The sequence below is a fragment of the Limulus polyphemus genome, unplaced genomic scaffold, assembly GCF_000517525.1.
Source record: "Limulus polyphemus unplaced genomic scaffold, Limulus_polyphemus-2.1.2 Scaffold318, whole genome shotgun sequence".
In the NCBI taxonomy this organism is placed as follows: Eukaryota; Metazoa; Arthropoda; class Merostomata; order Xiphosura; family Limulidae; genus Limulus; species Limulus polyphemus.
In genome coordinates, this window is record NW_013665928.1 from 369,157 (window position 1) to 382,137 (window position 12,981).

The window sequence follows — 12,981 nt, forward strand, 5'->3', positions numbered from 1 at the left end:
TTATATATTTTAATTTATATAAATAAACATCACTATGTGTGGGTGTGTATCTGTTCCTTATACGTTTCCACGTTTCTTGATCATTCAGCACCAAACTTGAAACAGCGGTACAGATTGACATGAGAAGGTCATGGGGGTTGGATCCCCCCCTCTAATATCATATCTAATTTCGGAAAAACTACCAATGTTGTATATCCCTTGACATTAGAAGGAACTATGTCACCACTATTGTTAGAATTCTTGAAAATGGTATGTCTTTCTTTTCGGTATTATTGTATTTATATTTCACTTTTAATGTTTATTATGTAAAGAAACAAAAATAAGAGCACAATTTCCTATCTTTTGTTAGAAACGAGCTTTTATTTCACCCATCCAACGGACGGATACTACAGTTAGTTATAAATAAATAACTTTCTCTTACAGTTCCTTATCTCACATGTCCAACTAACAAATCTGTTAATGTTCATTGGTTTGTTATTCTGTTAGCCATATCAAAATCTTGTTAAGATTACCAATCAACATGTTTAAGATGTTGATTCAGGTGACGAGCTTCGAATTTTGAAAGGTTGATATTTTCTTTTAACATTCCTCCCAGTGGCACAGCGGTATGTCTATGGACTTACAACACTAGAAACCGGGTTACGGTACCGTGGTGGGCAGAGCAGAGATAGCCCATTATGTAGCTTTGTGCTTAACTACAAACAACCATAAACTTTAACCTTTCTACATTTTATCGTAAGATGAGCAGAAAGAAGTGTTCAAAACATTAAGGTTAATTATCTTTCAAAGAATCAAATAAAAGCACGCACTGAATTTGTATTAATGACTTTCGTGAACCGATATACCAAAGTTTGCTAGAACAGATATTAAAAAAAACAAAAAAACAATCAGTATAACTAGGTTAGATTGTGTAAGCTGTAAACACAGATAATTAAGAAAAAACCGGGGCCTAAATCTCACAATCACGTTTCCAAGTTACAACAGCATTTCCATTTCCTGTTTACCATTGAACGTACATTTACCGCCATCAGAATGGAGAGTAAGTAAAGCATAAATTTGTTTTTATACGATCGACATCTTTCTGAGAGTGCAGACAACCAAACAACTATGTAAAAAAAAAAAAAATTTTTTTTAGTACTAAACCTAGCTCCATCTATTGGGATATTTTTGGAGTATAATAAAAGGTGAGTTCAGGAGTACGATGATTAGTTTCGAACAGCGAACTCTTAATTAACTGGTCATCTATTCTAGCAATTTTGAAATATAAACTAATGTGAAGTAACGTGTGTTGTTATATATAAGCAATGATAATTTTAAATAGAGTACTCCTAACTACAACTATGTGTATTTCTAATAACAACTGTTCATAATAGTCAATGTTTTAGCCCTCTGCATATCTATATGCTTAAAAAATTCTGAAAGCATAGTCATACTTGACTGCAATCATACGTCTGTTAAAATGAGCTAATTTTAAAGAACTTGAGTATCGAATTTTCAGACCTCGTGCTTATACAGTCATAAACACGTATGGAGTTCTTCTTCTAGACTTCTTTATTTTTAAATGTGAATTTTCCTATTTACAGAGCATGAATAACATTATTTATTGTAGGACGCTATTAAATAGTTAAATTATAATGTTGGTAAGTTGTCGCCTCTTATAGTTTACATGTATCAAAAAGTAATCTACGAGCCAGTCTTCGTAAACAAATAATAGTGATTCTAAAACCTGAAGTCTCATTTCGTTTTATGTTACTAAGATACAGTATATATATTGTGGCAGCGTTATCAAAGTATGTTCAATGTATAAATCATACTGGGATATCTACTGAAGAAAAAAAAACAGAAACAGAAAGACGTTCTTGGATGCAGCGGAAAAAACTTTTATTTTGTAATTTTACAAGCTAGTTAAAGAAAACAAACTTCAGTTATTCTTTCTAGGAGTTTTATTAAATATGCAAATCGCTTGTATTTGTGCTATGAAATGAATACTGTATTATTTGAATATTGAGGATTAATGTGTTACTGATCTTTGTTTGTTTGTTTTTGAATTTCGCGCAAAGCTACACGAGGGCTCTCTGCGCTAGCCGTCCCTAGTTTGGCAATGTAAGACTAGAGGGAAGGAAGCTAGTCATCACCACCCACTGCCAACTCTTGGGCTACTCTTTTACTAACGAATAGTGGGATTGACCGTCACATTATAACGCCCCCACGGCTGAAAGGGCGAGCATGTTTGGTGGGACGGGGATTCGAACCCGCGACCCACAGATTGTAAGTCGAGCGCCCTAACCACCTGGCCATGCCGGACCTTACTGATCTTTACACCAGTTTGTCTGAGCTAGTTTAGAAACGTTGCACGAGATGGCGATATTAACTAAGAAACTAAATAAAATTGATGATAGTAATTTCGTGTTTATAAAACCCCAATTAAAACGTCGTTACTGCCATAAAAAGGTAGATCAAAGTTTCGTAACCTGAGAAACTAAGACAGAAATATTAAGGTAATAACTAGAATTATCAAGTGGTGTTAGATTGTTCAACATTTTTGGTCTGAATGGGGTAACTGTATATCACATGTTTCTCTGTAGTGAATAAAGCCCCAAAAATTATGTAGTATTTAGAGTTATACGCAAAGAAATGTCACAGCCCAGTAAATTTATTGATAAAGATAAGTGCTGTTAATTGACATTTTTTCTATCCCGATAAAGGAAGCTTAATTATACAAGACTCTATATCCTTGAACATTCAACCCTTAAAAAACAAAATATAAAACCCTCTGGCATAAGAACCTTATAATTTTGTTTGTTTGTTTGTAATCAAGCACAAAGCTACACAATGGGCTATCTGTGCTCTGCCCACCACGGGTATCGAAACCCGGATTCTAGCGCTGTAAGTCCGCAGATATACCGCTGTGCCACTGGGGGTCGAATCTTATAATATAAGTATCAAATAACAAGAAACCAATAATTATAAGACAATATATTTATCGATTTTTTTTAATCATAAAATTACTGTTATTATTATAATAACGTAAATAATATAGATGTTACACTCCCCATAATTCGATTAAACATTCTGCATAACCACGGATACTGATAGTAGAATTGTAGATGTAAACTTTGTAAAGAAACACGGTAATTATTCAATGCAAATTTATTAATATTTATAATCTTTGAATGAAGTGGCAGAACTGCTCACCCGAAGCGACACCGGACGAATAATTGAATAAAAAGTATTCAATATGAATGAAGTTTAATTTATAATTCATTAATACCGAGTTTTACCCTCTTTAAACTGTTTTGTTTTTTTCAAAATGCAATGAGCCTTGATAAATTAACTGCGCTCACAATAACAACATTACTTTACAAATTAAAAACTTTGACTAATAATTATATGTTAAAAAGTAATTTAAATATCTGTTTTATCTACCTCTTCGAGTGATTAAATATTGCCATCTAGTGAGAGTGAGATTAAATATTTATCCTATATACATACATCACTATGCCTTTTTGTTCAGTGATCGATATGGCTAAATTTTATTTCTTATCGTTATAAGTTTTTGAAAGTTAAGAGTAACGTGAAAATTAAAGTATGGAACCTCTATTTTTATTTTCAATACCAAATCTAATACCATGATCAATCGAGTATTTATTGCGAAGTGAACAAAGTCTATGTATTAAATCTAATGGCAAAGTTAGAGAGTATTGAAACTGTTTCATATTAAGTTAGATTGCATTAAACACATTTTCAAATTAAATTAGACTGCATTAAACACATTTTCATATTCAGTTAGATTGCATTAAACACTTTTTAATATTAAGTTAACTTGCATTAAACACATTTTCATATTAAATTAGATTGCTTTAAACACATTTTCATATTAAGTTAACTTGCATTAAACACATTTCATATTAAATTAGATTGCATTAAACACATTTTCATATTAAATTAGATTGCATTAAACACATTTTCATATTAAGTTAACTTGCATTAAACACATTTTCATGTTAAGTTAGATATACATTTTCATATTGAGTTACCTTGCATTAAACACATTTTCATATTAAGTTAACTTCATTAAACACATTTTCATATTAAGTTAGATTGCATCAAACACTCCTTTGCATTAAGTTAGATAGCATCAAAAACTGTTTCATATTAAGTTAGATTGAATCAACTACATCTTCGTATTAAGTTAGATTGCATCAAATACTTTTTCTTATTAAGTTAGATTACTTAAAAACTCTTTGTATTAAGTTAGATTACATAAAAAACGCTTTCGTATGAAGTTAAATGATACTTCCATTTACGAGATAACAATAATATCGTTATAGACTATTATGTGTGAATTATTGAACAGTGTGAATATCAGTGTGCATTGAAAAATACGGGTACATGGTGTTTAAAATTAAATGATTAAAGTTCGTCAGTACGTTAAAACAGGTATAGAAATCCATACACAGATACCACAAACACACACACACGCGTATCACATTACTTACACCACGACATCAACAGATATACGTATATACTATTAAAACACAATAAATACATACTGTATTTTAACATAGAATTATAAATATTGTTCATCTTCATTTTAGTTCTTGTTATTTTTTATATCTCGGTAATAAAAGTTTCTTTGTTGTGAATCACAAAGCTGTATAATGGATTATCTGTGCTCTTCCCTCCGAAACCCGATTTTTAGCGTCACATGCCTTCACAAACCATGAATCTTTTTTTAGAAGATCACTTACAGTCAGCGCTGCTATAATTGGCTGTAAAATCAGCGAGGATTGTTACATAACTAGAGTTAAATATCTTCAAATGGTCTTGAACGTCAGTTTTCAGTAACAAGATTGGCCGTCTGTGAAGAAGCTGCTGTGTGTCCGAAGAGCTCTGTAAGGGGTCACTTGTTTACCTAGAGTGAAGCTCCAAGTTAACAAGACACATTGTGTAAGAAAAGTTTGTAGAAGATCTTGGTTGGTCAGAAATACATCATATTTCACGGCTGGTTTGTAGAAGATCTTGATTGGTCCGAAATGCACCATATTTCACGGCCGGTTTCTAGAAGATCTTGCTTGGTCCGAAATGCACCATATTTCACGGCCGGTTTATAGAAGATCTTGATTGGTCCGAAATGCACCATATTTCACGGCCGGTTTATAGAAGATCTTGATTGTACAAAAAATGCAGCTTGCTTCATGGGAGGTTTGTAGAATATCTTCTTGATTGGTCAGAAATGCAGCTTGTGTCAGTCGGTGTCATCTGAATTTGTTGTAAAATCATAATTTACTTTCTGAACTTCTTAAAAAATATTTAATTGTTTCATCACTTCATATCATTAAATGGAATTAGTAACATATCTATTCATACATTTCAATTGTATATTCACATATCTTCTTTTACTGAGACTAAATCAGTGATCATAGTCACTAAGTCAGTGATCATAGAAAATCGCCTACTTAACGAATTATTTCTTGTTTTCGTTTATCTCCTATCACGAAGCTAGTCAGACGTGAATGTGGAGGAACTCAGCACTGTTTGAGTAATAAAAAGAAAATACAATATTAAGTAGATTCATTGTGTTTGTCTAAAAGATAGAGAACACAATATTAGAACATAAACAACGGTGAATCTACAGTGAATCTACCTAATATTGTGTTCTCTGTTTAGTACAGAAGCACAGTGAATCTATCTAATATTGTGTTCTCTGTCCATTATAGATATATAGTGACTAACTTAGACCTATCTTATTCTTACGTTTTGAGCATTTCAAATTCAGGAATATTTTGGGTTTAGCTATGACATCAATTTTCTTTCCAAACCATTGTATACTTTGGTGATGCGACCATGCAGAAAAGTATTAATTTTCTCAACTTGTCACGGCCAGTCCTTGTGCTATTATGTTTTCTGTCCATTACATAAACAAAAGTGAATGTACTTAATATTGTGTTCTCTGTTTATTACAGAAACACAGTGCATCTACTTAATACTGTGTTCGCTGTTTTTTACACAAACACAGTGAATCTACCTAATATTGTGTTCTCTGTTTATTACAGAAACACAGTGAATCTATTTAATATTGTGTTCTCTGTTTATTACATAAACAACAGTGAATCTACCTAATATTGTGTTCTCTGTTTATTACATAAACAACAGTGAATCTACCTAATATTGTGTTCTCTGTTTATTACATAAACAATAGTAAACCTACCTAATATTGTGTTCTCTGTTGATTACAGAAACACAGTGAATCTACTTAATATTGTGTTCTCTGTCCATTACATAAACAACGGTGAATCTACCTAATATTGTGTTCTCTGTTTTTACACAAACATATAGATATATAGTGACTAACTTAGACCTATCTTATATAGATATATAGTGACTAACTTAGACCTATCTTATTAATGTTAACTGACAGAAATATCTAAAGACAGAGTGACGCTCAGTGAAAAAAAAAAGGAAAACTATTACGTCAGCAACTTTTTGACATGGATACTAAAGAGCAAAGCTTTTATTGGGGATCAGACTAGTAGTAAAATATAGTAAACTTTCGAAAAATATCTTGATAACTAAAGATTATTTTAATAATATAAAAGTATTTCCTTGAGATATTTCAAGACTTGTCTGTCATAAACCGGTTTACAAGACAAAAATGAGTATTGAATTTCTGGATTTTAGTTTTTTTTAGAAGATAACAAAAATATAACGATTTAAAATGAATAGTTGATAGCAGTTATGTTTCAAATAGTTTTTGACTGATTGACGTGAGTTAGGCTACTGCACTATAAAATTTTATAAATACATTGAAACAGTTTTTCTATTTGAAAGCAAAGCCAAGCCTCATTGGGCTATCTACTATGTTCATCGCGGAGAATCGAACCCCGGATTTGAGTGGTGTAACTTTGTAGGCATACCGCTGTCCCATCGGGGGAAAAGGGAAATAGTCAGGATTTACACAAATGAACAAGAACATCTATTAAAAAAAACTTCGAATTCCCTTCCCACCAAACATGCTCGCCCTTTTAGCCGTGGAGGCGTTATAATGTGACGGTCAATCGCACTATTCGTTGGTATAAGGGTAGCCAAAGAGATAGTGAGATAGTAGTAGTGGGTGGTGATGAGTAGCTGCCTTCCCTCTAGTCTTTCACTGCTAAATCAGGGACGACTAGCGCAGATAGCCCACGTGTAGCTTTGCGCGAAATTCAAAACAAACCAAACAAATGAACGCTAGTAATTCATGTCTTCTATCAAATCATGTTTTTTTTGTTATTGTCTTGTTGTAGCTAATAGAGGTGTATTATTTTAGACTATGTTGTGTTCAAGATATTTCACCCACTTGATGAATTTAAAACATATTTTTAAATACATTTTTTTTTCAAATTTTTCGAACAATTCTCAGCATTCTGAGAGAACATTACTTCAACGGGATGGTTTGCCATAAATGATTTCATATATTATATATTTATGTGTACATTAACCATACTGACAGAATTAGAAAACTGATGTTGGTTTGGAAATATAGCTAATTTTTATTCGATTTCGTATTTATATCAAGTAAAAAAAATTTTCAAAGTAAAACTAAACTCTCTTAAGCCAAAAAATATAGTTGATACTTTATTTAAATACTATAAATTTGTAAATACACAGTGAGGCTTGAGAGTAGAAATGATATTAAAGATATCTCTTATGAAAGTAGAAAGCATGATTAACAGCTATGCTTTAACAGCTATGATTAACAGCTATGCTTTAACAGCTATGATTAACAGCTATGTTATAACAGCTATGATTAACAGCTATGCTTTAACAGCTATGATTAACAGCTATGCTTTAACAGCTATGATTAACAGCTATGTTTTAATTTTTACGGATTGTTATTATGTATTTAATGTTTCCCGCGCCCCTCAGATTGCGAGTCAAGCGCCCTAACCACCTGGCCAAAATACGATCATATGAGGCCAACTGCATCACAGCTCAGGGTATTGCTTCTTTGAAATAAAATATAACAATAAACGTTTTGGAGAGTCGGAGGAACATGTTGACAAAGAACATTTCAACAGCTACTACAGATATTAGGTAAATATGGTTATAAGTCCGTGATTTGCATCCCGTAGGACACGTGGTTATCGAAACTCGTACGGTAAAAACTCAGAAACTGTAGTATTACAAAAAAGAACCAGTCCTCTATGAATGAAAATAGAAGTCACTTTGTTAAAATATTTACCTTCTCACGTGAATTTAGCAAGTACCGTAAAGAACGTCTGACTGATACCTGGTTGTTACATTGCTAACAAATGTTACCCAGTAAGTAAGTAATAGTAAAATGAATTATGTACATTTTCGTTTTTCCTAGGTTAAACGTGCGCCAGTTACACAACCTGACTTACGTCGTTTGTCAGAACACAACTGTGAATAATAGTTCACATATATCTGTCTGCCAAATGCTTTCACGTGGGGTAAAATATTAAATATTTTAAACCCCCCACGTTTTTATACATGGATGTTTTTATTGCTATGGTAACAAAGAAAACGAGTAGGGTTTTTGTTACACTTGGAAATGTACAAGTTTCACACTTGGAAACGCACAAGTTTGACATTCAGTTCACTATTGTTGACAATGGTGCAAGTTTTCACTGCGATAATCCGTTGAACGTCTTTTGTATGAGGACAAACATGTTTGTGCTGATACCTACCTATAAGAGTACTTCAGAACCTGCAATTGCTGCCATAAGCAGTACCACCAGAAGATAAAGGCATTTTTATTCGTTTCGTAGAACTTCATATCCTCAGTCTTGCAAGCTTTCCTTCAAAAGAATCGCTTATTGTAACGTAGGGGGAACACAAGAAATGAAAAATGGGGTCATTTGTCATCATTAATGGAGACATCAGTCAGAGGAAATTCCAATTTAGACCCAAAGCTACGAGGGAACCCTGTCTATCTGGGCAATACACCTGCTATTGAAGATTCTATGATTCTTTATGAATGTTTCCTAATAAAATTGCTAGTACACATAAATGTTATTGTAGTCTTATGCCAGTTCTTTTTTTTTTGCGCTCAGAAATGACGATTATGGAGTTATTTGTATCGTCTTATGAAGCAAAAATTATCAGGAACTATAATAAAAGCTTTACTTGTCCTCACTTGCTATGTAAAGCAGTTAAAACTTCGTACAAAAATTATCAGGAACTATAATAAAAGCTTTATTTGTCCTCACTTGCTATGTAAAGCAGTTAAAACTTTGTACAAAAATTATCAGGAACTATAATAAAAGCTTTACTTGTCCTCACTTGCTAGGTAAAGCAGTTAAAACTTCGTACAAAAATTATCAGGAACTATAATAAAAGCTTTATTTGTCCTCACTTGCTATGTAATGCTTAAAACTTCGTACAAAAATTATCAAGAACTATAATAAAAGCTTTACTTGTCCTCACTTGCTATATAAAGCAGTTAAAACTTCGTACAATAATTTATTTGGTTATTTTTTGCGCTGTTTTAATAGAAAAAGAGTAGGTTATTTACAATATTAATATAGATGAAAATGGAAGGTCAAAGTATTATTTTTACGATACAACATTGTAGCTACCTGATCATATTTTATATTTATTAATACTTGAATAAAGTTTAAAATTATTTACGTCCAAAAATACGATAATAACAGTACAGATCTCAAGCAGCTCTTTTAAAAGACACGGGAACTCTCGAGATATATTTGATTTATGATCATCTTACAATTTGTGATTCTAAAAATGTTAACGATCATAAAAGATAACCAATACGTGGCTCAAGGAACATTCCCACAAAATTCAAATGTTTAAAATTAACTTTTGTTAATACACTAAAATAGAATCAAAGGGTTTCGTAAGGTTTTTACGTCTTTAGAAATTTTTAACTCTGGTAACAATATGAAAATGTTGTTGGTTTTTTTGACGCACCAGATATTTGTTTCGATTTTATATACTTAAAAGAAATTTTATTCAAATGTGGCTTATACACGGGAAGTATCGAACTTCCCTATAACGAACAAAACAATAACTTCTGACGACAGTCTCGGAATCTGCAGTGATATCTGTATTACAATTTTGGATTTTCGAATAAAATATGGTTCAGATTTACTTTAGGGATTTCCCGGCATGGCCAGGTGGTTAGGGTGCTCGCCCTTTCAGCCGTGGGGACGTTAATAATGTAACGGTCAATCCCATTATTCGTTGGTAAAATAGTAGCTCAATAGTTGGCGGTGGGTGGTACTGACTAGCAGCCTTCCCTCTAGTCTTACACTGCTAAATTAGGGACGGTTAGCGCAGATAGCCCTCGTGTAGCTTTGCGCGAAATTCAAAACAAACAAACTTTAGGGATTAATACTTCCTAAAAACTTTACAAGGAAATAAAATTACAATACTAGTAAAGATACTGGTTTCTACTGGTTAGCGTTGTGGTGTTAAGTAAGATAATGATAACAAATAAATGTAGATGAAGAAGAAAATATATAAAAAAGCAATGCCAAACCTTATACTTATGTGTTACTTTTTGGTTTGCCTTATTGGTTTTATTGTATTATGCTGGAAAGCCATCATTTTTAGTCTTGCCCCGATTTTGAAACTATAAAAATAACTGAAAACAACGTTTTGAACAAAATTATGAAGATATCTCAAATGCTAATTCAATATCCAACAAAGTTGTACAATTATTTGTTGGCTGATAATTATCTGATATTTTTCTACCACAGTTTGTACGTATGTTCATATTTTACGTGAATCCTGTTTTAATAGCGTCATTACTATCAACAGACAGCCTCCTGGCGAGTTTTCTCTAATCTATATTCACTCACCTTCACCGTATGTTCTTGAAATGGCCAACAACCGTGTACATAATGATAAAGACGATTAGTAGCGAAAGCTGGGAAATGTCATGCTTATTCTCAGCTATTTAGCTCCATTTCCTTATATTTGAGAAATTTATGTAAACAGCTTTACACACGAAGTAACACTTTTTTTAGTACATGTCTGAATGGATGCTTCTCCGTGTTTGTCAAATTCCACTTGCAAATGTTTCTACGCAAGGGAAAGACGTGACACAAAGGCGTATTAACACTATATTTCAGCGGCATGAGATAAAAGTACGATAATTAATCATGCCAAATAGTCCAGTCCATATATTCCGCTGCTTCATTGACACTAAAATACATTGTATGTTAAAAGTTGGCAAACTGGAAACACCAGAAGTTTCTATAAACTGTAGAATAAATGGACCATATAACATGACCTTAGGTGAATGTTTACATTTCACACACGTCTTTGACAATGTTTTTTTTTCCCTCGATACATTTTATCGCTTCAACAACGTGTTCCTCAATTTTCTAAATATACATCCGTATGAAAGAAAGGTTTGCGCAAACTCAGTTACACATATGGTTCTGATCTTGCAACGAGTTCGTGCGTTAGCGAAGTAATCTGGATTAAAAAAAATGACTGGATTAATCGGTTTAGTCATGATAACTAACAAAATGCTTTTTTCGTACGAGCCGGACGAAACTAATTAAAATGCCTCGAGAAAGAATTTTCTAAAAATAGGTTTAGATATCTTAGCATTAGATCTAATTGTTTTGGTGGATGATGATCCAAATATTATCAGTCGTTAATAATTCAAACATTTATAAGTAATACCAACAATTTCTCGTTAAGACAGGTCAGTATTTCAATTGAGTAACAGTTACACGCTATATTATAGTGCATATTGTGTGAAAAACACATAGAGCAAAATAGATCTTTTTTAATAATCCCACACATTCCCATCTTTATAAACTTGTCTTGAAATTTTAAGATTGATTCCTCAACATCAAACTTAAAGGGCGAACGCGTTTGGTGGGACTGGGATTCGAACCCGCGATCCGCAAATTGCGAGTCAAGCCACCTGGCCATACCGGGCCGTTCTGTTTGCACTTTGAGTTTCTACATGTGTAACGGTGAGGTCAAATGTTGTCTAAATTAGATCCCACAGACCTTGAAGTCAGTTATAACGATGAAAATACTCAGCAAAGAAAATTCGTATTCTGTTCGAGTTACTTTCTGGTGTTTCGCATTGCGTACCTTGCGTTTCCATTTTAAGCACGTACTGAATCACGAAGCCTCACCTCATTTGAAAAGGTGCATTACTATTCTACAATAATTCGTGTTGGTGAATTCGTTTGTCCTAGAATTCCTCTCACAGTGCTCCAATTGGCGTGCTTATCTGTGTGTCGTAGACCCCTACCAAAGGGGGCTAAAACGTGTCCCGAAGACCACCTAGACATGATGTAGTCTAGGAGTAGATTTTCAGATTTTGTATTCATGGCCTCCTTCGAGATACCGGCGGTGCCATGTTTGAAACTGTGTTAATTCCTCCATTCACAAACTAGCGGGATCAAACTTCTCACACGCGCTGAAGGAACCAAAGGTAGGTGACCTAAGGGTTTATTGTTCGGGTAGGAACCCCCTATTGTAGAATAAATTGGGAATGAGGTAGGGGCTTGATCAGTATATTGGGGTTTCTATGAATAATGACGGAGCCTTTGAACCCCGTAACGTAGCGTGAATATTATATGCTAGTCCTAACTCATGTTTGTTTGAAAACGCTAATACAATGCCAAGTTAAACTTATTTTGTACTGGTTAATATTTATTATGAAAATAAATTTTCTGAGTCTAAAAACCAACAATAATTTAAGTTCGCTTATATAATACATGAATACGTATGTACTATATACAAACAATGATATAATACGGAGCTCTTATAATTTCAATATAAGTAAGAATTGAGTTTGCGTAGTTAAATGTGTAAAATGCAGAATAACAATAAATTTAACTTAACATTAAAGAGGCTAACAATCCCAGCATAGCCAATTTTGACATCAGAAAAATCGAAAACTATCTATATCACTGCTTGGGACCTGCAAGAAGGTATATTTGTATCAAATTCCATGCAAGTTGGTTGAAATATATATGATAG

The 12,981-nt window shown here is 33.1% G+C and overlaps 1 protein-coding gene across 2 annotated transcripts in view; it reads right to left on the minus strand.

The window, feature by feature from the left end:
* Nucleotides 1–4,653: 4,653 nt before the first annotated feature.
* The window catches only part of LOC106457339 (patj homolog), a 241,897-nt gene continuing 233,569 nt past the window's right edge, over nucleotides 4,654–12,981 (minus strand). Inside the window, exon 13 of one of the 2 annotated variants that reach the window (XM_022383220.1) lies at nucleotides 4,654–5,262. In XM_022383220.1, coding sequence (XP_022238928.1) covers nucleotides 5,197–5,262 — 66 coding nt within the window. In that variant the 3' untranslated portion in view covers nucleotides 4,654–5,196. The other variant, XM_022383221.1, reaches the window with a different exon arrangement.